Source organism: Mus caroli, unplaced genomic scaffold (genome assembly GCF_978045245.1).
Source record: "Mus caroli unplaced genomic scaffold, Mus_caroli_1 scaffold_7, whole genome shotgun sequence".
NCBI lineage: Eukaryota > Metazoa > Chordata > Mammalia > Rodentia > Muridae > Mus > Mus caroli.
In genome coordinates, this window is record NW_028227262.1 from 2,820,570 (window position 1) to 2,847,903 (window position 27,334).

The 27,334-nt window shown below is 45.5% G+C and overlaps 1 protein-coding gene across 1 annotated transcript in view; it reads right to left on the reverse strand.

The window, feature by feature from the left end:
- The window catches only part of Bmal2 (basic helix-loop-helix ARNT like 2), a 36,723-nt gene extending 20,054 nt beyond the window's left edge, over window positions 1–16,669 (reverse strand). The window contains exons 1-6 of the mRNA XM_021165161.3: window positions 16,597–16,669; window positions 7,338–7,485; window positions 6,363–6,464; window positions 3,760–3,917; window positions 2,637–2,716; window positions 242–334 (exon numbers count right to left, since the gene is read on the reverse strand). Of these exons, the coding sequence (XP_021020820.1) occupies window positions 242–334; window positions 2,637–2,716; window positions 3,760–3,917; window positions 6,363–6,464; window positions 7,338–7,384 (480 nt within the window). The 5' untranslated portion in view covers window positions 7,385–7,485; window positions 16,597–16,669. The remainder of the gene's footprint in view (window positions 1–241; window positions 335–2,636; window positions 2,717–3,759; window positions 3,918–6,362; window positions 6,465–7,337; window positions 7,486–16,596) is intronic.
- Window positions 16,670–27,334: the final 10,665 nt, after the last annotated feature.

Below are 27,334 nucleotides of genomic sequence, written 5' to 3' on the forward strand. Positions count from 1 at the left end.
AGTGATGGTCACATGACATCACCCCTCAGTGTCTGATGGAGACACCAGCGATGGTCACATGACATCACCCCTCAATGTCTGATGGAGACACCAGTGATGGTCATCAGAATCCACTTTCCCCACCACCATCCATCTCTCTCCAAGCTCTAATGTAGTGGCAAAGAGGAGGGACTAGACCCAGCTTCAAAGTAAAATTTGTTAAAAAGAGACCAGTACTACATGAAAAACAGCAGTTTGATACCTGATCATAATGCAGTGTTTTGGAGACAGACTTAGAAACGTAAAAAATTCTCCCTCTTTCGCATCCAACCACAAACAGGAAGCCTTCTGCTGCCTAGGATTAAAACAAAGCCAAGACTGAGTAATTTCTCTCATTCTCACTCAGCTTTCAAGAGAATTACTGTGGCACTAAAACTCAGAACCATTAGAGAGCTGGCAGATTTCAGTCAAAAGTTTTCATACAGTCTATAAAGAACGTCAAATTGAATTCTAGTGTAAAGGTTTTGACATGAAAATTTTAGCTATAGCTTATTTAGTTGAGATATCTCTTCTTATCAAACTACTTTACCATGTGTGTAGAGGTCATGGAAGTAGAAAGAGCCCAGGAGAGAAGAGACAGGATTGGGAGGCAGGTGAATGGAGAAAAAGATGTAGCTGGATATTGTGACATGAAAGTACATGAGTACCTCTCTCAGGGTGCGAGAGGGGAGGCTAAATGGACAACATATAAATATATGTATGTGACAATGTTACAATCAAGTCCATTACTTTGTATGATAACATCTTAAAATAAAACTACCTTTGCCAAAGCCCACTTTGATACACAGAGAAACCCTGTAAAGTTCTCAAAACATGTCACTTGCAGCTGCTGCTATGGGCGTGCTGAGCAAAGCAGGAGAGGAAGGGTTAAACATTGTGTGTGTATGTGTGTGCGTGTGTGTGTGTGCATGTGCATAGGCATGTGTGTGTGCACATGTAAGTCTGTGCACCACGTACATATTTGGTGGCCATGGAAGCAGAAGGGCACCTCAGATCCCCTGGAACTCGAGCTAAAGATAGTTGTAAGCCACATGTGGGTGCTAGGGATCAAACCTGGCTCATCTGGAAGAAAAGCCAGTGCTCTTAACCTGCAGGCCATGTCTCCAGACCGGACATTTTTGAGAGAAACCCTTTCTATGCTTTTTGAGCTATGATGTCATATGTTAATAATAAATTTTTAAATATTCAAATATATTTTCTATTTCTATATTTCTCAGCCAGCTAATCACCCTGGGTAAGCCACGTGCACAGAAAAGTGTACAGCTGGACAGGGCCCAGCATGGTATGCTACAGGGCAGTGTTCTCTCTCCTTTGAAATAGTCTCTTGGGGTTCAGGCTGGGCTCAAAGTTGCTCTGTAGTTGAGGACAACGTTGAACTCCTGATCCCTGTCTGCACCACCCAAGTGCAAGGACTAACCACACGTGGTGTGTGCAGAGCTGAGGCTCAGACGCAGGGCTGTGTGCATGGTAGGCAGGGACTCTGCCAACTGAGTTGTATGCCTAGTGTTCTGATGCATGCTTGCATGCAACAACCAGGAGAAGAGTTAGGCAGATGGGGAGAGCTGGGTAACAGGAGTGGCTAGTGGAAAAAGCCTCCATGACAGCGGCTGGGCTTCCAAAGCACTTTGAATGATTATCCAACCTAAAGATTGCTTTGTATCCACAGAGTTCACTGTCCGGGGCCAGCAAGATGGCTCAATGGGTAAGGGTGCTTGCTGCCAAGCCTGATGACCTGAGTTTGAATCCTCAGAGCTATATGATGGGAAGAGAGAACCCACTCCCACAGGTTGTTCTCTTATCTACACATACACACACACACACACACACACACACACACACACACACACACACACTGCGACATGCATTCCCCTCCCCTGACAAACCAGCATAATAAAACGTTTTAAATGAACTGTCCTGGAACCGGGAGATACAGTTCGGCTAAGAGCACTTGCTGTTCTTTCAGAGGACCAGATTTTGGTTTCCAACACCCACATCGGGTGATTCGAACTGCCTGTAACCCTGCCCCAAGAGAACCTCTGCCCTTTGAGGGCATCCCATGCCCACACACACACACACAGACACACAAATACACACATGAATGAAAAATAAATCTTAAAGACCAAGTTAAAAAAGTAACTTTTTTTTAATGTGAAGGAAAACTGAACAAAAATATGCATGCATATTGTAGTTAGTAAGATGTCATAACACCTAGCAAGACTGTGAATCAAATTCTCTCCTGTGGAGTCTGCAAAGCCCTGCCCGAGAGGGACTAGGCCAAGACAGAAGATCTCCAAATGCCTCATCCCTAATCTTCAGATGAAAGATCCCCAGGAACTGGACTCCAGGTGGGTGGCTCTGAGATGGGGGCAGCCATGGCTGATCCTTGGTGTGAGAGGAGTGTTTCCAGGCATAAGGGGTCTGTTGTGGACAAGTCTACTGCTCTTCCTTATAGGAAGTGTGTGTTCTCCCCAACTAATATGGCATTAGCTCCTTGTCTTCCTAAGTTAAAGAGATGTGAGACACAGACTCTCTGATGTCTACAGCAGGGTGGACTCAAGAAAACCTGCCCCCATCCAAATCCAGCTACAACCACTTACCTTGAGGATTAAGTGGCTGAGTTCCTTATCCTGAATAAATGAAGGTTTGGAGTTTTCTCCTAAGTAAAGCTCTGTCGTGCCTAAAAACAAACAGGCCTAAGTTATTGAAAATACAGAGAAAGAAATTTAGTAATTGCTGAGGAACACTGGCCGTGCCCTGCTGCTGTTGTTACAATGACTTGAGGTGACATTTACAATGTCTTGGGACTTTAGCGGCCATTCATTCCCCCTCCCCTCCTTCCTTTCTTCCTCTTCTTCTTTTTGTGAAATAGGGCCTTCTATATCCTGGGCTGGCCTTGAACTCACTATGTAAACCCATGATATCCACTTTGCAAATGCTCAGATTACAGGTGTGCGCCACCACAGTTTATGTAGTGCCAAGGGTGCAACCCAGAGCTTCATGCACACTAAGCAAGCACTCTACCGACTGAGACGCATGAGACAGGATTAGCCAACTGAATCTCGGCTTCGATTCTCCTCCCCCTGGGACAAGGCTAATGTGAAGGTACTTGGTTAATCTCTGGGATGGTACCAAATGACCTCGAAGAAGTCTGAGAGTTTTCATCGCTAAAGACTCAAGGGAAACACAAGCAACTTGCCCAACCCTCAGGAGTGGATAGAGACTGGTATTTCCCAACCAACAGACTCATGAAAACCAGATCTCCAAGCACTCTGAAAGGACGTCCATCCAGCTCTGCTCCGCTCTGCTCTGCTCTGCTCTGTGTCAGCCCCAGCCCAGTCAAGTTGCTGCAGGTGTCCGCACAACAACCTCATCTCTGAAGTTCTTGCTCCATGTTTAGTTTCACAGACTGAGATCTCTAAATAGGACATGAGTCAGCCAGTGTGCACTCCATTTTTATACATTTGTTTGTTTGCTTTGAAACAAGGTCTCACGTAGCCCAGGCTGGCCCTGAGCTCCTAATCTGCCTGCCTCCCCCTTGGGGTGCAGGGATTTCTGATGTCTGACACCCTACCTTCTTACATGAAAACAAGGTCACCACTCAGCATGTGTGTGGGTAAGATGGACAGACATGTTTGTACCAAATCTTCACGGCCAGGACCAACCAGAGCATCCTGGTGCAGAGTCAATGCCTGGTCTGGAGCAGCCGTCGTTCTGTCTTACCTCTCAGAGACCTCAAGTACTGCACTGCCCTCCTCAAGACACTGAGCTTGTCCAGTTTGTGGGCCTTGGCGATGTGTGGAGGGATCATAGATGACAGTTTCTGAATCAGATGGTTCATCTTGTCTCTCCGACGCTTTTCCATATGGCTGTGAGCTTCCCTGGAAGGAAGAAAGGGAGGGAGGGAGCAAGGAAGGAAGGAAGGAAGGACCTCCTTGGCTTGTTCACCCCACCATTCAGAGCCATGTGGGGGTACGGATCCAGCTCACCACACTCGGGACGCTCTTCCTCCCAGATGCATTTTAAGCGAGAAGCCAGAGCTGCTGGGAAAAGTGCTTGCAAAGCCATCTTCCCTCCACCATATCCAATCAATGCCTTTGACCGTGACCTTCCTAAGCTGAGACACCTGTGTTCTGAGGCCCTGGCTTCCTTCCTCCCTCCTGTGCAAGAGCAGGCAGCCTCTTCTAGTTGAAGCTGACTTGGTATGTGCACAGCTGTTACACGCACATGCTGTCACATGCTCCATTCTCATCCAGCTCCTGATTATGTCTAGAAAGTGGTTGAGCCCTACTCTGAACAACGCCTGTGCTAATGCAAGCATTATTGTTGCTGTGACCTTTGACCTCAAGTCTCCAGCTAGCTCCCAGAAAGCACACAGTCTCCCCTGGAGCCAGCACTCCATGTTTAAGATCATGGTGGCTCAAGCCTGCAGGCCTGGCACTTGGAGATCAATGCAGGAAAACCACTGCAAGTTTGAGGCCAGCCTGGTCTACGCAACTAAACCCTGTCTCAAAAGCAGCAGACCAATGATTAAGTCCACACTCTGCCCACCAACCTAGAAAGTATTTTACAATTTGTATTTCATTTACTACTGCTACTATTTATCATCATCACCATCATCATCACCACCACCATCATCAACATCATCATTGGGGGGTGCACACCACAGCATGCAGATGGAGTTCAGGCAACAGCTCTGTGGAGTTGGGTGTCTTTGCACTTGTCATGTGTTCTAAGGCTTGAATTTGGGTTATCGAGCTGACGGGACCTTTGCCCTCTGAGCACTGCATTGGCTTGGAGGTCTTCCATTACTCTTGGCTTCTGTGATTCCACCCCGTCTTCAGCCTCCTTGGTTCTCCTTGCTCGGCTCAGTGCCTTAGACAATTTGTCAGCTTCCCTTGGCCTTAAATATTGGTGTCACCATGACCCCCTGCTTAGTGTCTAGCTCTCCACTCTGACAATGCACCCCTGCCTATGGCTCCCCACGGCTCTCTGGCTGTGAACTATGAAGACGTCTGTCATAATTCCTCCTTCAGTCTGTGGAAGCAGTCCTGCCCCCAAATGCCTCCCAAGAAATCTTCAACTAAAATAATTCTAAACTAAATGCATTCCCTGCAACCCCCCTCCCCCACCTGCCCCTCCCCCTGTGTGGTGGACCTTGGATGTCAGGGCACAGATATTCTTTCTCAACCCTCCCTCTTCTTTTCTTCAAAGTGTCTAACTGTCACAAAGCTCAGTAGAGTCTGGTTTTTATGATATTCCACATATGTCTCCCCGTCTCCAGCCACCATCAGCCTCACTCTGGGGCCATGCATGGCTCCCGCAGCCTTTAAATCAGCTTCCTTTTTGTTCTGTGCTACCCACGCTTCCGGAATTACCACTCAACAATCCTCACCCAAAGGATACCGCTCTCTATTTGAAACACAGTGTGTCTTCCTCTATCAGGTGTCACACAGTAGGTGCTTTTATTGATTGATTGATTGATAATTGAAAGCTAAAGAAATGGCTCATGGCTTAAAAGCATTATTGTTCTTATAGAAGACCTGGGTTCTGTTCCTATACTCACAGATGACTCACAACTGCCAGTAACTCCAGTTTCACGGGGCCTGACACCCTCTTTTGGCCTCTGTGGGCACTTTACACACACACACACACACACACACACACACACACACACACGCACACACGGTGCACAGATATGGAGGCCTACACTCTAGATACATACATTTTTTTTTAAAGATTGATTTTGTTATTTCTTTCCCTCTGTGTGTGTGCATGAGTGTGTGTGTGTGTGTGCACATATGTGTGTGCCTATGCTTGTGTGTGTTTGAGGGGGTTGCCATGGAAGCCAGAAGAGGCAGCTTCCTTAGAGCTGGAGTTGCAGGCAGTTGTAGTCTATAGGTGCTGGAATCCAGACTCGGGTCCTCTGCAAGATCAAGTGATCTTAACTGCTGAGACATCTCTCTAGCCCTTCATAGTAGATTCTGGATAAATGTCGGATGAGTACATACCACAGGATCTGGTCACCATCTCTTTGAGAGGATCAACTATCTACCCAAAGCCAATAGGACCACAGGAAAGTGGCCATTCTCATGTGATCTTCTTTACAAGTATTAAAAAAAATCTGGGGCTACGGGCACAAAAATGCTCATACGTCCTTGGACTGCTTTTCTCACCCTGGGTGAGATATCACAGACATCCAGGATTTGGCAAGAACTACAGTCTGAGAAATCACATAAAACGGTGGGAGCAGAGGAGAACTGGGCCAGGGCGAAACTCTGAGGAGCAGCCGCTTCCATGGCAGGGAGACCAGCAGGGAGACTTACCTGATGCCACTGGGCGCCGCTACTCCTGTTCTTGTTGAAAGAAGAGAGGCAAAGGGATTCTGGGGAAGACTTTCCACCGTTGTGTCTGTCATGAATTCTGACCTGGAAGAAAGGAGGTCTCTGGTCACCCCAGGGATGGTGAATCTCCATCTTCACCTTGATGACATTTACTGTCATCTAGGAGATGCACCTCTGGGCATTTCTAAGAGGGTATTCCTAGAGAGGCTTAACCTAGGAAGGAAGACCCACCCTGAATGTATGGTGTTCTAGGCCAGCCTGAGCTACATAGTGATACGAAGTGAGTTCCAGTGTAGGCATACTTACATACTGAAATTATGTCTCAAAACATGACAAAAACCAAAAATCCATAAAATACAAAAAAAATGAAACCCCAAAATCCTAGTAGGAATGAACTGATAACTCAGGATGAAGGGAGCTGGGGTGTGGCTCAGAAACACAAATCTTGCCTAGCATACTTGAGATCCTGGGTTTATTTCCAGCAACACAAACACAAACAAACAACAAGGAACCACAGACTGGCCATTCTCTTTATCATCGAGCTGGCTTAGCAAACATAGAATCAAGAGTTTTATACGACTAAACTGATCACAGATCACCAAGGCCTGGTTGGCCCGAAACTGATGAGCTGAGTGGCCAGTGAGGGCAGAACGTTTTTGGTTTTGTTTTTTAAGGCAAACACGCATGGATAGTTTGCTCCTGGTAGAGTAGTCTGACGAGGACGGAAGGGAGTTAGCTGTGACCATGAGCACTGTGTATTGATTATGCACCAACATCACCTTCAGATTCTAGCCAACCCTCCCAGGTGTGCATCGTCACCAACACTAGAAGGAAAGGTCAGCAGTGGGCGGTGACCTGCTGCCATGCTGCCACAGACTCAGAAATAATGACATAAGCATAGTTCCCTTTTTCTGATCGATGGAAAATTTTCATGGAGTTAGAACAGCATGCACTTACTGGAGTGGCTCGGAATCACTTCCTCTGCGTTTCCTTGGAAACTCCATTACAAGAGAGTTGACAGGTCCGGGAGCTGTGAGTTTTGTCCCTGGGCTCCTGTGACTAGAAACCCTAAGAGCAAGGCTCTGTCTCTCTAGCAGCCCTTTACCTGTAAGTGAGGAAAACATGCTTTAGACACTGACTTTCACCGTACGTATTATCATATTCCACGATTTAAGCAGCAGTTCTGACTTGATATCTAAAAGCTCAGCCAAGAAAAACCATGACAGGATGAGAGGGTATCTAGAGAATCCAAATATTAGTTTGAAATATATGTCCATCCATTTTCGAAAGTTTCTCGTCTTCACCGACTGTAACAGACAGTCAGACAGGTGTATGAAGGGCACAGGCAGCTGGATTGAAGACAGTTAGGTTACAGTGGAAAACAGCAACAAGATTAGATGAATGGCAGCCTCACTTCCTGGCTCTGGAATACATGACTGTGATCAGCTTCCCTCACAAGCCTGTGGTCTTCTAAGGACTGATGATTACGAAAGAGAATTGCTAAATTCAAGACCAAGACATTGTAGAATCCAAAATAAATTCAAGACCACCCAGCCCCCTTCCCCCTCTGAAGGGACTTTCCAAACTGTACTAGCAGGCCAAGTGCAGAGCCAGATAAGGAAGCTGGCCGACTAAACAATGCTGAGAAAAACCACAAGGGCAGCCAGAGTGAGGGGCAAGGCCAAAGGTAGTCACCCTATGCAAACCAACCAATGCCTGGAAGGGTTACTTGCTACACCAATTAGAATAAGCCAGCTAGCCTTGTTGCCTAAATCTACCCCTTACAAGGTATAAAAAGTGTGTTCTTTGTTCGGGGTCTCTCCTTTTGCCTTCGTGCTGGGGGTGGGGTGGGGTAGACAACGAGTTGGATAAAAAAAAAAAAACCCTCTTGTGGTTTGCAGTGATCTCGATCTCTGTGGTCTTTGTGAGTGAGGGTCTTTTGGTGAACTCCAACAACATAACACCAGGGGTGTAGCTCAGTGTGGAGCACTTACTTAGCACACAGATCCCACCCTCGGTACCCCAAAAACCCATAACAAAAATAGACATGGGTTTTATATCATGGTAACACCCACCAATCAGTTAACACTGAAAAATACAGAGACCAAGGTGCCTTACGGAGGACAGGAACCAGCCACATCAGTTCCCGTTACTTTGAGAGGAATAAAACTTGTAAATTTTTGGAAGGCAATCTGGAACACAGTATCAAGGACCATGGGACACACTGCCCCTGAACCAGCATGCATCCCTTTGACTGACCCTGGAATACCAGAGATGCACACTAAAGACTTTCCTCCAACAATTCATCCACAATGGCTGAGTGTGACATGCAAACCTCTAGCCCCAGCACTCAGGAGGCAGAGGCACGGGGAGGGTAGGTTTGAAGCAAGGCTGGGCCACAGGAGGTCTCACTTGCCAATCATCTACGAGCTCAGATCCTCTAGCATCCTCAGATAAACCACAGGACCAAAGGAAAAGTCAGAATCAGGCACTGTGCCTGTCAAGGTTCAGCTGTCACATCTTGGAGACAAGACCAGGTGGGGAGATGTAGAGGGCAGACCCTCACTTGGGCAGCGGCTTATGTATTGATCGTCACAGAGGACATGGCTGGGAATCTCCCTCACTCATTTCATATCTTAGCGGTTTGGGTCTTCTCTTCCTCCCGATCCACCACAGCACCAGCACAGTGTGCAAGCCTCTCATGAGCCAGTGAGATCAGAATCCTACCAGGGAGCTTCATGTGCAGAGTCAGTCAGCGCTTCCAGGGAGACCAAACCCGCCATCCTGCCCTGTGGCCTGTACAATGCCTGATTGTTTTGTTATGAGACAGGGACCTAACTGGTGGCTTCCCGCAAATCTTCACGGAGACCTTTTTCAACAACCTCAGTTACGTTAGAGGTGGAACATTTTCCTTCCTGCGGTTCCCTACAAGCCTGGTTAGAGCATGGCCTCAAGCTTTATGTAACTCAGTCTTCCCTAAGCAGGCTTAGCAGACCTGCATAGATCAGTTTACCAGCCTTAGTCTCTCCTAAATCAACCCACAGGTGCTCACTGCCTCTGACGAACCAGCCGAGAGATGACTGGTTCCCACCGTTGGGATACCATCGGGCAAGGAAACGCTCCCAGGCAGACCTAATCCATGGAAGGGCCTGAGACATAGCTGAGGCTTCTTCCTAGAGAAAACACTGCTGGTGGACAGCTGCGGCAGAGACCCTCGGCCTGCCTGTTGACAGCCCACCCTGAGGTTCCAGACTGCTTTGTATTCTGACTCTTTGCTCCTCTGGCTGACACTCGCACCTGCCAACACCATTCAGTTGTTAGGTGAAAGAATTCAGAATCCCTCAAAGCCACGAAGGCCAGCACTCCACTCCTCAGACACCAGCAGGTCACAGAAATGGCGATGTTGGAAGGCTTATGTGCCAAAGCTCTCAGCTCCTTATCTACGCATCTGGACCACAGAATAAAACCCATTCTTACCTGCTGCAGAGCCTGTGAGTTATAGAGCGGAAGGTGTTCTCAGAACTCACACAGAAAGAAGTAAACCACAGCTGAGGTCCATACACTGAACAATCTGAAGGGGAGATGCAGGGGCAAGCGCCGGAGGTGGCTGTAAGGAAACTGAGTAACAAGAAACCACTCAGCCATGATGCAGACTATATAGCCAAAGTGACACGGCCCAGAGAATGTCTCTCTGATGATGACTTCCAGAAAATGCTGTCCCCCTAATCCCAGAATAGACAAGAACAAGACAAAGCAGTTCTTCAGAACTTCAGAGCCTCCTCCAACCGGTTCCAGACCTGCTGGGCTCCACCAAGGCTGTGGCAGGGTTTTCCAAAGGGCCTGGGGCAGCTCTCAGAGTTAAATGAGAGCCCCTCCTTCACTCACACAAGACATCCAGCCCTACCAATACAGTTCCCTCAGGTTCTGCGCAAACAGAAGACAATATGCGGCCACTGGGATAATTAACGTCAGTGGGTAGGCTCTGACCCAAGGAAGATAGCTCTGCCATGCTTCAGGGGCAGAAGAGAGACCCACCAGTGCTCAGAAATCATCTGCATGTGTTTTCAGAAAGTGTCAATTATTGTAGCAATATAAAGGAATCAAAAAAGAAAAAAAAGGAAACCACCATCTAAGACAGCATGAAGTGTGTGTGAGTGTGTGTATGAGGTGTGTGTGTGTGTGCGTGTGTGTGTGTGAGTGTGTGCGTGCACATGTATGCGTGTGTGTGAGTATGTGTGTGTGCATGTGTGTGCATGTGGATGTGTGTGCACGTGTGTGTGCAAGTGTGTGTGAGTGTGTGTGTGTTGGTGCCTGGGTATGTGTGCGTGTGGGTGTGAGTGTGGGTGTGAGTGTGTGTGCATGTGTGTGCGGTGCATGTGTGTGCGCTGTTTTGGAGGAGGTTATTTTTGGTTTCCGTTTTCTTTTGCTGTGTTCTGAAACAAGAACTTGTGTTATATTGTGTTATACCTGACCTTGGCCATGAGCATGAAATCCTCCTGCCTCAGCTTCCTGAGTCCTGCGACTGCAGGTGTGTGGTTGTAGGCTTATGTAACCAAACTCAGCAAATAAATACTTTAAAAGCAATAAAATAACCCTATAATTTATACCCTGAATACCACTGTTACCATAGCAACAATGATGCCCAGAATCTAAAACTGGTGTCAGCCCCTAGAGAAATCAGAAACAAGTCATTTCTAACTCTTTCTCTGAATAGCTTACCCTCACGACATTTTAAATTCTGAGATGTGGATTTGATACCACTCCCCTCCATCAGCCATTTTGCTTCCTGTCACATGTCCCAGAGGTATCTGTGATGATTGTGTAATAGAAGCAATAAGGGCCGGACAGATGACCCAGGGCACAAAAGCACCTGTCACTCCAGCCTGAGACTCAAGTTTCATCCCTTGAACCGTCAGTGGGCAGAGAAAATTGCCTCTCATATGTTATCCTCTGACCTCCACAAGTCTGCCTCTGCATGCACACTCACATGTGCACACACACATGTGCACACACACATGCACAAATAAGTAAACCAATTTAAGAAATCTTTGAAGAAGTGACAAGCCAGAAGTGCTAATGCTTAAGGAAACTGGAAGTGCCATGACCCCAGGAGAGCTGGGTCTTGTCTCTCTTCAGTAAGTCAGTGTCATTCATTGCCTAGGAGACCCATTAAAGAAGTGGTCGCTGGTTAGAGCTCAGTCCTGTGTGTCTCCATGGTAGTGCAAGGACTGCTGGCCTCTGGCTGCCATGTAAACTCAGGCGGGAAGTTTAATTCTCCAATCAGGGAGCTGGTACACATTCAGAGAGTGAAAGCTGACCTGGGGGCTCACGTTTAATATTTCATCAGAACATCCCCTGGGCCCTGACAATCTTCCGTCCCATTAGACATCGATCTGTACTGCCAGATGTGGTGGTGAACATCTGTAGACACAGTGTTCAGGAGGCTGGGTCAGGAGAATCTGAAGTTCAGGGTGAAGCTGGGCTACATCATGAGTTCCAGGACAGCTCAAGAAATGTAGTAAGAACCTTTTGAATGAGAAGAAAAGGTGGGTGGGTGGACTGGTGGGGTCTGAGTCTATTTTGTATATATGTGTTCAGGTACAATAGTGTGTTGGACTCTCTGATGACATTGTCTCCTCTTGAGACAATGTCTCTGGCCTGAAACTCACCAAGTCCACCAAGCTGGTTGGGGGAGCCCCTGGAATTCTCCTGTTTCTGCCTCCTCAGCACCTTTCATCAGCCCTGGCTTTCTCTCCTATGAGTTCTGGGAATCAAAACTCGGGTCCTCGTGCTTTTAAACCGTTTACTGGCTAAGCCTCTCCCCAGCCCCCAGATCTGTGTATCTTAGAAAGACACCAAAACTTGAACATTTCTCTGAGTGCAGCAGTTACAGCCTCCAGCTAAAATTAGATGAAGACGACTCTGCTCATTAATACCACCCCCTCATTTGGAGCTTTTTTGTTTGTTTCCGGTTTGAGAAAGGATCTCTCTGGTAGCCCAGAGTCACCTCTGATACCACCATGTAACCTAGTTTAGACTCAAATTTGTAGTAATCCCCCTGCCTCCTGAAGGCTACGATCACAGATGCAATTATTTCACCGTACCCACCGCTCATAAGTAACCCACAAGTCACAGAGCCTCTGCTCCGCAACTGAGTTGATACGGGAACATGTTATCGCAGATGAGGGTTTCCAGGTGTTTTTCTCCCACATACTGACAACCTTGGGCTGCTCCTGGACAAGCCTTCCCTCTATAAGTGCATTAGAAGTCAAGGCAGAGGGTCTCAGCTCTGCCCTACAGAGAAGGCTCTTGGAACACCATGCACTTTTTTGCTCGGGTTTTGGTTTTTTCCTGGTGAGTGCACAGACCACAGAACCACACTGGGAAGCAGAAGCAATGGCGACCGTGGGCTAACATGGCCTGGGATGTGGACAGACAAGAGAGGGTCAAGTACTTGCTTCCCAACGGTCACGGGGACAGACTAAACAGTTCTGAGCACACTTTCTGAAAGATGGATGTGAAGTAGCTTGAAAGTCATAAGCAGCTGCTTTTCCAGAAAACGAGAGAGGATGAAGAAAAGATGGGTGTGGAGGAGGCAGGGCTGCCCTGCCCGCCTGTAGTGAGAGGCGGTGCTCTTCTTCCCGGCCCTCTCCCGCAGAGGGTGGGTACAGCTTACTCTCTCCCATAGTGAGGAAAATGCTGTTACCAACAGGAACCAAAAGATAAAGGATGCACGTTTCTAGGCTAACGTTTATATGGGGGTTCCCCAGACTTTGCAGGGGAAGTCCAACACCACACAGCAAGGCAACTTCAGCAAAGCTGGCCTTCCCTTCCCAGATTCTGCTCAAATCAATGAATACAAACAATACAATGAACCAACAATGCAAAAACACTCCAGTCACCAGCCATCTTCCATCTTTGCTCCTATTCTGTCCCCTGAAAGAGGTGCCTGTTGCTTCTCTGAGAGATACCCACCCACAGATGGTGAAATGCTCTTTCTTCATAAACTAGTCAATGTCTCCCTGGGTTTTATTTGGGGGTGGGGGGGGGCTCATGCTCAGTGGTTGGCCTATTGGTTTTTGTTTTGTTTTGTTAGCACAATGCAACGTTGAAGCCCATTTCTGTTGCGGTTTGAATGTGAACCATCTCCCACAGGCTCGTGTTACTGAACATTTAGTCTCCAGATTGTAATACTGTTCCGGAAAGTTGCAAGATCAGAGGCGGAGCCTGGATGGAGCGTTGGATCATTGGGGTGGTGCCTTGAGATTTTAAAGCCCAGCCATGCTTCCTGAATGTTCTCTGTTTCCTGTGGGCACAGGTGACCACTGGCCTCACGCTTCTGTTGCCATGCCTTCTCCACCATGGTAGCCTGTCTCCCCTTGAACTGTGAGCCAGAATGGACCTGTTTCTGAGTCGCTTCTATGACATACTCAGTTAGAGTAGGGAGAAAGGTAATAAATACAACCTCTCACCCAGTCATGTGCTGCTGTTGCTGCCTCTGACCAGAACCTGTCTATTTGCCAAGTCAACAGTGTGAACTTGATGGGTGCTTTGTGAATGAATCAGCCCTGTGCACACTTTGGCAAAGCCTCATTCATTTAAGAGCTACAGTTTCTACTGGGCACTTACTATGGAGACAGAATCAGAGGTGGAAAGGGTAGATAAGAAGCAAGATAAGGAGAGCGCTCTGCCCTCCTAGGACCAGCATGCGGAAGGCGGAGCCATGAAACCAACACATACAACTTGTGACAAGCAGACAGGAGTGCTCCCAAGACAAAAACATCATAATTTGAAAATAGGAATCAGAAAGGGTTTCTGTGGTAAAGATGACATCCCCGGAGGTCAGGGAGGAAGCTGGAATGGTCCCCATGGTTTGTAATCATTGCCTGTTTAACTGCCCTGCCACCTGCAGAGTTTGAGAGCTTTAGCACAATCTTATAAAGAAGGAAAATGGAGCTCAGAGAAGCTAAATAATTTGGCCAAAATCTCACAGCTAGTAAACAATGGTTTTCTTAAAGAGATCTCCACCATAAACAAATAGGAAAGAAAAGAGGCTGTTGCCCAGGACTCAAGTCTGGTTAGATTCCGCAGGCCTTGGGGTGGAGCCCAGTGGTAAGGCAGGAGCTTGGCATGCACAAGGTCCTGCCTGGGCTTGATCTCCAGCACCACCACCACCACACACACACCCCTGAAGATATCACCCAACAGAGTTTTGTGTGTGAGTGTCTTGCCTGTATGTATGTGTATGTACCACATGTGTGCCTTCTAAGCCAACAGAGGCCAGAAGAAGGCATCAAACTGCCAGGATCTGGAGTTAGAGGCAGTTGTGAGCCACCATGTGGTTTCTGAGAACCAAACCCAAGCTCTTTGCAAGAACAGGCAGTGCTCTTAACCACCAATCCATCTCTCCAGCCCCTAAATATACACCCCAGTCTCACCTAATCCTAGATATCCCATAAAGCAGATGCCCCCATTGTCCCCATTTTACAGAGAAGCTAGATCCTGAAAGCTGGGAGGAACAGGGAACAGATTGGCGAACACCAGGACAAGGAAGCAAACCTTCAGGGCAGGCAGATGGCTCAGCTTCCTTTGGGCCTTATAGGCCAACACTGAGTCCCTGGTAATGTCGAGAGAGTTCTGGGCTGACTAATGAACTCGATCCCCACAGCAGAGCAAGTCAGGCCCCGAGCCCATCCTGGATTAGCTTGTGTGATGCACTCCTGGAAGGAACTGCCTAGGACACAGGCCAGGAGCAAACAGTTTATGCAAAGCAGAATGGGATAACTTCTGAGTCAGGAGCATGAATTTAAGCCACCACCATTGCAAAAAACGACAACTCAAAAGAGCTAGGTCCAATAACACCACAGAGGAGATGAACAGCTGAGAAGGGGAGGAGGTGAGATGCTGTTTCAGAAGCTGCCCCCGGCAGGCGATTCTGGCCAGTGCATGGCTTTCTGGAAGGGTCCTCCCTCTAGCTCCAAGGGTTCTGGGACTGTCTTCCAAGAGGATGCTCAACTGGGCAGGGCAGCAGGCTCAGCATCAGTGTCTAATCCATAAGCTGCTCTCATAAAATGTTAAGTGAGCAGACAGTTATGTTTGGCCCCACCTATTGTGTGTGTGTGTGTACCTTCCAAACAGCCCAGAAGTTCTGAGACCTATGTAGTCATTGCCCCCATTTTACAGGGAGGAAACTGAGGCGCCCAGAAGAGAGTGAAGCAGAGCTCAGAGCAAGAAGGGACCTTCTTTTTAGCAAAATGGATTTGAGCACCATGCAGGCAGGGAGACCACAGGAACCCTTGAAAGGTCACAGGCAGAAATTTCCCACCATTGATTAAAGTTACACCAGAAAGTTGAGACAAGCCTGTAGCTGCTTCAGATGCAATCTAGGTTAAGTTGGTCGTACAGCAAGTTACAGGCTAGCCAAAGGCTACACATCAATCAATCAATCAATCAATCAATCAACCAATCAACCAATCAATCAAGCATCAATCTCAGTCAGCCAGCTAGTCTGTTAATCAAAATAACTGTGACCTTGACTTCCGTGCCTGCTTTTATTTATTGGTGTGTTCTTTTCTTCCTGACTTCCGCCTGCCATAAATAACAACTTTTTATGATTATCCTCTGTGAAATAATGGTTACCATGTTCCCAGGGAGACACCTCCCAGTTTTATCACTGAGAGCAACAGAAAGGACAGGTGAGGCAAAACTCCCAACTTGACTCACAAAATGAAAGGAGCCGAGATTACAGTAGTAGCCTGGAGTCCTGGATTCAATACCCAGCCCCGGAAGATAAGAGGTTTGCTTCCCCACTCCCACCACAAGCCCAGAGAGACTGTGATAAGAGGGTGCTTGCGCGCCTCTGCACTCCCCAGGCCCAAACTTGGCCATTGGAACGCAGCACAACGAGGCCTCCAGCAGCACCCTGGATCCTGGTGCTTCTTCCAGAGAGGAGCAAACTATAGAGTATGCAGACTCTGGATTGTACCCGCAGCTCGCCCACTGTAGGACGCAGCTGGGACTGGACCCCACACGCTGGACTGGGTCCCGGAGGTGATACAACTGCGCTGGGGCTGTGAGAACCTACCGCCTTGATCCACAGCCATCAGATGAGACCCTGGTGTAGACATGCGGGGACCCCTTCCCCAGCTTGGAAGGGGGTACTGGCTCGCTGTCAGGGATGCCCGACACAGTTTCGGGGGCTCGACAAGTCACTCACCTGGAGCTGCAGCCCCGCGGCTCCCTGCATGCGGCCCGGGCGCACAGGTCTTGGGCACCGCAGGCCCCGCAGCCCTAGCCCAGCCCCGGGCGGGACAGGCACGCGCACGGGCGGAGCCTCAGCAGAGCCCCAAGCGCAGAGGCTGGTGGAGCAGCGTTGAGATCCGCCCTAAACCAAGAGGAACGTCCTCAGTGGCCCTGGAAAGGCAAGAGGAAAAACAAGAGGTGGAGGACAGGGAGACCCTTGCATGGTGCAAGAAAGACTCGTCTGTGGTCCTGACCCTTTTCTTTTTACAACCGCCCCAGGGACTCCTGTAACAGGCACAAATGTAATCAAGACACCTTGGAGCTCCGGATCTCCCTTCATCCTACGCTCGCGAGGGGGATTCCTCAGTTACACTCACTCTGCCCACATAAATCAACAGGACTGAAAACGCCAGGACTTGGCAGGAGTCACTGGATCTCCAAGGGCTGGGTCGCACACTCTTTTTGTTAGGTCCAGAGGGCAAGAGGGTGTGGCCCTTCTTAGTTAATACAGTGTGGCAAATGGGTTCCCAAGCTGCTGTTCTATCACACGCAAAAACCACTCAAAGTCCCGAAAGCTAATAAACTACAGCTCAGAAAGAACTCACCGGCTCTGGTGCATAGTTCGGAGATCCACCTAGGTCGCCCAAAACTCTGGCTTTCTAGACAGACCGTTTGTTCAGAGAGAGATCAAGCCTCCTGGACAGGAGCTTGATCGAAGTTCCACTCCAACAGCGAGGCAGAGTTATCCTGTCCTGACTGCACAATGCTGCCTTTACCTCTGTCACCCAGTCATTCCCTCAGCCACCGCCAGAGATGAATGAACACCCACCCATCCGCTTCTGTTTACTCAGTCGGGGGGGGGGAAAGTCTAAGAAATGAAGACTGCAGAACCGGAGAAAATCTTGTAGTACAAGCAATGTAAGCTTATCCCTGACTAGCTTACAAATAAATGAGACTCAAACTATGGTTATTTTATTTGGCTTTGACTATTACTGGGGGGTCACCCCTAATCTACCCTTCTAACTGCTGGCTTGGCTACCTCCCCAGCAGTGTACCCCAGATACTTGCTGTTTCTCCTGGCCACGTGCTTGTGGTCCATCTCCTCTCATGGCAGCTTCCTTTCTCTTCCCGTTCTTCCACCTTCCCCCGTCTTTCCTCCTCCAACCGGGTTACTCCAAACCCACCTATCTCTAATCCCTCCAGTAAATGATATAGATAAAAACTGATATTGCAATCTAATATAATCAAACCAATTGACCAAACCTCAACAAAGTCTTTACTAACTAAACATCTGGCAGGATTATTATTTACACTACATCAAGAACCCAAAGAAAATGCCAAGAAAGAAAAAACTCACTTAAGGTGCTGGAGAGACGATGGCTCAGTGGTTAAGAACACTTGCTGCTCTTGCAGAGATTTGGGTTCTTTTCCAGCTCCAGGGCACCCGTCACTCCCTTCTGACCTCCACAGGTCCTGTGGCATACATACATGCATACAGGCAAAACATTCAAACATAAAGATACATCTTTTTTTAAAAAGCCCAGTCAATAAGTAGGCTAATGAAATAAATGGTCATTTCTCAAAACATGAAGTACAAATGGCCAGGAAACAGGAACACATATTCATAAATGTAAATTCAAACTACGCTGAGATTTCATGTTGGTCAGAATGGCAGACATGGGCTCAGAAGGATTGGACAAAGGACACAGGACACAGTTCTGCTGGGAGCCTAGCCAGTCTAGCATCTATGGAACTCAGCATGGAGAAGCCTTAAAAACTGAAACCTCATCTAAATGACTCAACTATCACCAAGTCCACTCATCCAGAGATGCTGAAGCATCCATGTGTGTTGTAGCCCTGATCAAATAGCTTAAGCTTTGTCACCAACACATTTCTGTCAACAGGTGAGCATGTAAACGAGGTATGTATGCTCAGGGGACTTTTCTTCAGCCACAATGAACAGAATTATGTCATTTCCAGGAGAACAGACCCGAGTGGAGATAACAATGAATTAACTCAGGCTCAGAAAAATATTGTGAGTCCTAGATTTTATGAAGCATATATAGAAAATGAAACTGTCTCTAGGGACAAAGGAGACTGGAGGGAGAGGTGAAAGAGCAATAGGGAGACTGTGGTCAAAGTAATTTATATACTTGGATGACGATGTCCTTAGGAAACCCAGTACTATGTGCAATGAATACACTTCAATTAAAAGAAAAAATTAAAAACGAGTACTTTGGCAGAAAGATAACAGAAAGATCATAGGTCAGGTATCCTCAAGAGTTCGCACCCTACATGGTAACCAATGAGCTTATGTGTGAATCACCATGGGACGTCTCTTCCCTGAAATGATGACTCATTTCTCCCAAAGCCTGAAAACAAAGAGAAGAATGTAGTTCCCCCAGGAAAGCAGGAAGCTGTAGGCCCAGGCAGGGCCAGGTCCCTTGGGACAACTGTTCTCCCTCTTGTACCCCCCACCCCATCAATAGCATCCTCCTTGTGTTTCTTTATGCCTGGAAGCTTTATTAGGTAAAGGGTTTATTTATTTATTTATTATTTATTTTAATTAGCTAGGCTACACTCTTGTTATCCTAGCACTTGGGAGGAAAGGGTGGAAGGACTGAGCAGTAGTCGAGATTATCCTTGGCTTCAAGTGCATTTGGAGGCCAGCCTGGGCTGAGACTGTCTCAAACAAACCCCAAGATGAGGGTGAGAGGAAGGCTAGGAATGCAGTTTGAGCTCTAGAGCCCCATGAACACATGATGGTGCACATATGCGATCCCAGCTCTGCAGAACTGAAAGCCAGATGCTCAGGAGCTCATGGCCGTCCTCAGCTGGACACTGAGTTCAAGGCTAGCCTGGGCTACAGGCGAGCCTGTCTTAAAGATAGGAAGGCACTTTCTTATTTCTAACCAGTAGTTCTCTCTTACTTTCTCCTTGGAGAAATTTTTGATAAAATGGATTTGCAACCCAACTCACAAGAGTTCTGGTCAACACTGGTCCCTTTGTAGCTCAGAGCCCAAGAATGGCCTTGTGTAACGGGAACCCTTACTCATTCCAAGTGGGCAGTAATTTTGCTTCACCACTAAAGATCCTGAAAGATCAGTTTTTGAGGCAGAGCCAGTGCTCTTTTGCCCACCTGGGAAGGAGCCTGCTTCACAACCATGATCGGAGACTTTCCCAAGAGCTGGGCCAAACAACAGCACAGCCAAGTCTAAGATATTTTACAAAATTCATACAAATAACAAACATCCAACTTCAAGCTTTCAAGAGCATGGCAGCGAATTTATTAAACCACTTTTACAACCAGCAGGCCATGCAAGCCCTGCACCTGCCCAGGAGCTCACTGGATTTGTGAATGAAAGACACACATATGCCAGCTAAATTTGATTTGCCTTGACTAACTCTATGGCTGGATATTTCTAAACCTCCCTGAGGCTAGCACACCCTCTGGCATTCCTGGTTTAACACCTTCTAAATCTACATTTTATCTTTGCTGCCCTGTTACCTTCTGGGAAGCCTCCCCGCCCTACACCCCATAGGGCAGCTTTCCCTTTCCACCTACATTGCTGGATGACTTCTCTCCTGCAGCTCTTAAATCTGATCCCTCTCCCTCGAGTCATGGCAATACTCTTCTTCCTCCCCTCCCTCTCTGTGCCTTGCCTGAAAAATCTAAAAGTCTCTCCTCTGTCTTTCTGCCCAGCCACTGGCTATATGGCAATTCTTTATTATCAATTGAAGCCAGCTGGGGGCAGGTACCCTCAGGTCTGGAAGTGTGACTTTGGGAGCCAAATTAAGACAAAACATTAGAACCAATTCCCAACATCTCACCTTTTCTGTCCAATTTTTTAAAGGCTCTTCACTGCTTACGTACAAATTGAGCATGACTATAACATTATGTAAATTACAAACTATGATATAAAATTAACATCCAGTCCATCATATTTGTCAATTAGTTAAAATACTCTACTATTTATCCTGACTTAAAGAGTTTACAATTCTATTCTTGAATTATGTTTTGACTTTAACTTGTATTGCCATCTGAAAACCATCCTTTCTATATCACCTTCCTCAATGGCAAGCAACTTGAGTTTGATTATGAAACTATAATTAGCTTCAACCCCATCAGAAATCCAAAACCAAATTATTATCTGAATATATAGGAAGCACAAAACATCGGTTTCAAAACTTAATCAGCTGTTAGATACAGCTGACTACTTGGACAGTCCCTCATTCCTCAAAACATCAGAGCATCTGTCTTCAGCCTTCTGGCCCAGAACCATCTTGAAATGAAGCAGGGATTATGAGAGACTTGTTTACTCTGTCTTGGCAGAGCTTTCAACTATCCTGCATTGTGTACAGTATTTTTTGTCTGTAGATGAATAGGGTAATTTTTGTCCAGTGGATATCCTGCCACACTTGGAGCAACTCCACGTGGAGATTTTAATGCTCAGTTTCTTCTTTGAACCAAGAAGGGGGGACTGTCAGGAGCAGAAATGTCTGTAGTCAAATGATCTTTAATAATGAATTAATATTAAATGTCATATTCTGTGGATTTCTGATGTTTTTTGAAGACTGTCTACCTATATAACATATATCTGAACTGTTGACTATTCTTAGCTATTTCTATTTGAATATTGTAGAAAGCACCTTAATATAATTAGATCAGAATCTAATATAACCATGAGTTTACTATTTGGTCCTTAATTTGCCTTACTTAATCATCCTAAAGAGTTTGTAATAGCAGTTATTAGAAGGACTGGGTCTAAGCCTTGTATTCTTAAATGAGTTGCATAGGTACAATGTCTATCTAAGAGTAACAATATTAATTTCAAATTTCGTATTAATATAAGAAATTAATTTATTAATTCTATATCTATATATAAATTCTGTACCAATGTAAGAAATTATAAATTTATAATTTTTCATCAATTATAAATATTTCTACCAATGTAAGATTATGGCTATATAGTGCTTTGCTCAAGAATAAATTTAGTAATCCATCCCATCTATTTCCTCTCTGTTCAAAGTTATGACCATTCCCAAATTATCCCTTAAAATGACAATCTATCTATAATTTGTAAAAATGACCATAACCAGACACCCACACCTAAGGGATCGGGATGACTGCTCTCCACAACTTCTCCCTGCTAAATAGGGGTGATGAGAAATTCTTTAAAGGGGTGGGGAGGGATAGGAAAATTAGAAAATTGGCTTAGACTTAAGAAAGCGAGCTTTAGCATCTGTTATCCAGCCTCTGTATGCTTAGAAGGCTCAGGGTTTGACTGAAGTTCTGACTGGATCCATCTGAAAAGTTAGATGAAACGAGGCCGTCTGGAATCATCAGTTATTCCTGAAGCTGTTTTGGAAGCACGCCTTTGGAAAAAGCTGCAGGAGGTAGGGGGTCGGAACTGCAGGTCAGTTCAGCATCTCTGAGGATGAATCTTGCCAAAGCTGTACATTCTGTAACATATGAACTTTACAACCAAAATATTAGTACTATTAAATATTCATATGGATTGTGCAAGATGCACAGATGAGTTAAGGATGAATTTTTGCTCCTTGTTTGAGCAGGTGAAAGACAACTGACTTTTCATGAGTTGATCTGATCAGTAACTAATTATAATAAATCTTCATTCGTGCCATATGAAGGAGGGCACAAAGAATCTTAAGGGTTCCATAATCAACAAGACTTATTGTCTAAATTTAGCTGAAGTTTTGGCTACAGATATTTTTATGTCTAAGCTAGTTACTGGGCTGTTTCCTTGTCCAGGAATCAGCAGATCAAGTTACCTGTGCTGTTTGATTTTCTCAGACTTTTCTTTTCTGTCTGTGGCTAAGATCTTCAGGGGGTCTTCCCCTATCATATCTGATACATATTACTTTGGAAGGGGTCCAAAGCTTTTTCTCCTTTCCTGTCAACACAGAGTCTCCCTCCCAAAATAGCATGACCTCGGTCCAATAGCCAGAAATCATTAAAGGTATAGAATGAATCAAGTTAGTAGCTCAACCTCTCTCCCAGAGGGTTTTTAATATCGTAGATACTATTGAGCTTATGGTGATCTTCATTTTGATAATTAAAACAAAGCAATTAAAACAATCTAAACAAATATTATCTGTTGGGATAATGCTCTTCCACTATCTCCTGTTTTGTTCTTACACAATTAATTTTTAATAGTGAGATCAAGGCCTAAATTTCTACTGTCTGAGATAGGTTAGGTTCCCTATCACCTGCTTTTCAACATATAATTTAAGATCAAAAGTCTCAAACATTTATGTAAGTATACTTAAATCCTTCCGTCTACAGAGATTACTATCTCTATAGGTACAACTGCCCCATTCTCTTATGTAACTTGTGTAGCCGCCTGTGGCCACACTAACTGGGTTCCTGAGTGGGAGGCCAGAGCTGTATGGGAGAGAACGGTTACGGTTACAAGAAGAGACCAAGACAGATTTCTGATCAAGGCCCAATGTTTACTAAGAGTCTGTGCTTATAAAGGGGGAGGCCCATCCCCTGCCACGGCCAGGCTTCTTGGTGCTTTGTTGCTAAGTTGTTAGCACTAGTCTGTCAGAGCTGTTAGCATTAGGTTGCCAATTCCACAGGTTGTCAGCTATCCAGGAATAGCTCAGGAAGACAGGTTCAGCCTCTCAGCGGTAGCAACTGTCTTGGAGAAGAGCAGCGGCAGGTGCCATCTAGGTCGGAAGACTCCACCCAAGGTGGTCTCATTCTCAGTGGCAGCAAGGTCTGCATCAGCCTGCTTCAAGGCTGGGGGAGGCTATAAATTTGAATTAACCTAAGTTTCTTTTTTTTTGATTTTTAATATTTTTATTACATATTTTCCTCAATTACATTTCCAATGCTATCCCAAAAGTCCCCCATAGCGCCCCCCACTTCCCTACCCACCCATTCCCATTCTTTTGGCCCTGGCATTCCCCTATATTGGGGCATATAAAGTTTGCAAGTCCAATGGGCCTCTCTTTCCATTGATGGCCGACTAGGCCATCTTTCGATACATATGCAGCTAGAGACAAGAGCTCCGGGGTTCTGGTTAGTACATCATGTTGTTCCAACAATAGGGTTGCAGATCCCTTTAGCTCCCTGGGTACTTTCTCTAGCTTCTCCATTGGGAGCCCTGTGATACATCCAATAGCTGACTGTGAACATCCACTCCTGTGTTTGCTAGGCCCCGGCATCATCTCACAAGAGACAGCTATATTTGGGTCCTTTCAGCAAAATCTTGCTAGTGTATGCAATGGTGTCAGCGTTTAGAAGCCGATTATGGGATGGATCCCTGGATACGGCAGTCTCTAAATGGTCCATCCTTTCATCACAGCTACGAACTTTGTCTCTGTAACTCCTTCCCTGGGTGTTTTGTTCCCAATTCTAAGAAGGGGCACAGTGTCCACACTTTGGTCTTCATTCTTCTTGAGTTTCATGCGTTTAGCAAATTGTATCTTATATCTTGGGTATCCTAAGTTTTGGGCTAATATCCACTTATCAGTGAATACATATTGTGTGAGTTCTTTTGTGATTGTGTTACTTCACTCAAGATGATGCCCTCCAGGTCCATCCATTTGGCTAGGAATTTCATAAATTCATTCTTTTTAATAGCTGAGTAGTACTCCATTGTGTAAATGTACCATAATTTCTGTATCCATTCCTCTGTTGAGGGACATCTGGGTTCTTTCCAGCTTCTGGCTATTATAAATAGGGCTGCTATGAACATAGTGGAGCATGTGTCCGTTTTACCGGTTGGGACATCTTCTGGATATATGCCCAGGAGAGGTATTGCTGGATCCTCCGGTAGTACTATGTCCAATTTTCTGAGGAACCGCCAGACTGATTTCCAGAGTGGTTGTACAAGCGTGCAATCCCACCAACAATGGAGGAGTGTTCCTCTTTCTCCACATCCTCGCCAGCATCTGCTGTCACCTGAATTTTTGATCTTAGCCATTCTGACTGGTGTGAGGTGGAATCTCAGGGTTGTTTTGATTTGCATTTCCCTGATGATTAAGGATGTTGAACATTTTTTCAGGTGTTTCTCTGCCATTCGGTATTCCTCAGGTGAGCATTCTTTGTTCAGTTCTGAGCCCCATTTTTTAATGGGGTTATTTGACTTTCTGGAGTCCACCTTCTTGAGTTCTTTATATATATTGGATATTAGTCCCTTATCTGATTTAGGATAGGTGAAGATCCTTTCCCAATCTGTTGGTGGTTTTTTTGTCTTATTGATGGTGTCTTTAGCCTTGCAGAAGCTTTGTAGTTTCATGAGGTCCCACTTGTCAATTCTCGATCTTACAGCACAAGCCATTACTGTTCTATTCAGGAATTTTTCCCCTGTGCCCATATCTTCAAGGCTTTTCCCCACTTTCTCCTCTATAAGTTTCAGTGTCTCTGGTTTTATGTGAAGTTCCTTGATCCACTTAGACTTGACCTTAGTACAAGGAGATAGGAATGGATCGATTCGCATTCTTCTACATGTTAACAACCAGTTGTGCCAGCACCATTTGTTGAAAATGCTGTCTTTCTTCCACTGGATGTTTTTAGCTCCCTTGTCGAAGATCAAGTGACCGTAGGTGTGTGGGTTCATTTCTGGGTCTTCAATTCTATTCCATTGGTCTATTTGTCTGTCACTATACCAGTACCATGCAGTTTTTATCACAATTGCTCTGTAGTAGAGCTTTAGGTCCGGCATGGTGATTCCACCAGAGGTTCTTTTATCCTTGAGAAGAGTTTTTGCTATCCTAGGTTTTTTGTTATTCCAGATGAATTTGCAGATTGCACTTTCTAATTCGTTGAAGAATTGATTTGGAATTTTGATGGGGATTGCATTGAATCTGTAGATTGCTTTTGGCAAGATAGCCATTTTTACAATGTTGATCCTGCCAATCCATGAGCATGGGAGATCTTTCCATCTTCTGAGATCTTCTAGAATTTCTTTCTTCAGAGACTTGAAGTTTTTATCATACAGATCTTTCACTTCCTTAGTTAGAGTCACACCAAGATATTTTATATTATTTGTGACTATTGAGAAGGGTGTTGTTTCCCTAATTTCTTTCTCAGCCTGTTTATTCTTTGTGTAGAGAAAGGCCATTGATTTGTTTGAGTTAATTTTATATCCAGCTACTTCACCGAAGCTGTTTATCAGGCTTAGGAGTTCTCTGGTGGAATTTTTAGGGTCACTTATATATACTATCATATCATCTGCAAAAAGTGATATTTTGACTTCATCTTTTCCAATTTGTATCCCTTTGATCTCCTTTTGTTGTCGAATTGCTCTGGCTAGGACTTCAAGTACAATGTTGAATAGGTATGGAGAAAGTGGACAGCCTTGTCTAGTCCCTGATTTTAGAGGGATTGCTTCAAGCTTCTCACCATTTACTTTGATGTTGGCTACTGGTTTGCTGTATATTGCTTTTATCATGTTTAGGTATGGGCCTTGAATTCCTGATCTTTCCAAGACTTTTATCATGAATGGGTGTTGGATCTTGTCAAATGCTTTTTCCGCATCTAACGAGATGACCATGTGGTTTTTGTCTTTGAGTTTGTTTATATACTGGATTACGTTGATGGATTTCCATATATTGAACCATCCCTGCATCCCTGGGATGAAACCTACTTGGTCAGGATGGATGATTGTTTTGATGTGTTCTTGGATTCGGTTAGCAAGAACTTTATTGAGGATTTTTGCATCAATATTCATAAGGGATATTGGTCTGAAGTTTTCTATCTTTGTTGGGTCTTTTTGTGGTTTAGGTATCAGAGTAATTGTGGCTTCATAGAATGAGTTGGGTAGAGTACCTTCTGTTTCTATTTTGTGGAATAGTTTGTGAAGAACTGGGATTAGATCTTCTTTGAAGGTCTGATAGAACTCTGCACTAAACCCATCTGGTCTTGGGCTTTTTTTAGTTGGGAGACTATTAATGACTGCTTCTATTTCTTTGGGGGATATAGGGCTGTTTAGATCATTAACCTGATCTTGATTCAACTTTGGTACCTGGTATCTGTCTAGGAACTTCTCCATTTCATCCAGGTTCTCCAGTTTTGTTGAGTATAGCCTTTGGTAGAAGGATCTGATGGTGTTTTGGATGTCTTCAGGATCTGTTGTTATGTCTCCTTTTTCATTTCTGATTTTGTTAATTAGGATGCTTTCCCTGTGCCCTCTAGTGAGTCTGGCTAAGGGTTTATCTATCTTGTTGATTTTCTCAAAGAACCAGCTCCTTGATTGGTTGATTCTTTGAATAGTTTTTCTTGTTTCCACTTGGTTGATTTCACCCCTGAGTTTGATTATTTCCTGCCGTCTACTCCTCTTGGGTGAATTTGCTTCCTTTTGTTCTAGTGCTTTTAGGTGTGTTGTCAAGCTGCTAATGTGTGCTCTCTCTAGTTTCCTTTTGGAGGCACTCAGAGCTATGAGTTTTCCTCTTAGAAATGCTTTCATTGCGTCCCATAAGTTTGGGTATGTTGTGGCTTCATTTTCATTGAACTCTAAAAAGTCCTTAATTTCTTTCTTTATTCCTTCCTTGACCAAGGTATCATTGAGAAGAGTGTTGTTCAGTTTCCACGTGAAGGTTGGCTTTCTATTATTTATTTTGTTATTGAAGATCAGCCTTAGTCCATGGTGATCTGATAGGATGCATGGGACAATTTCAATATTTTTGTATCTGTTGAGGCCTGCTTTGTGACCAATTATGTGGTCAGTTTTGGAGAAGGT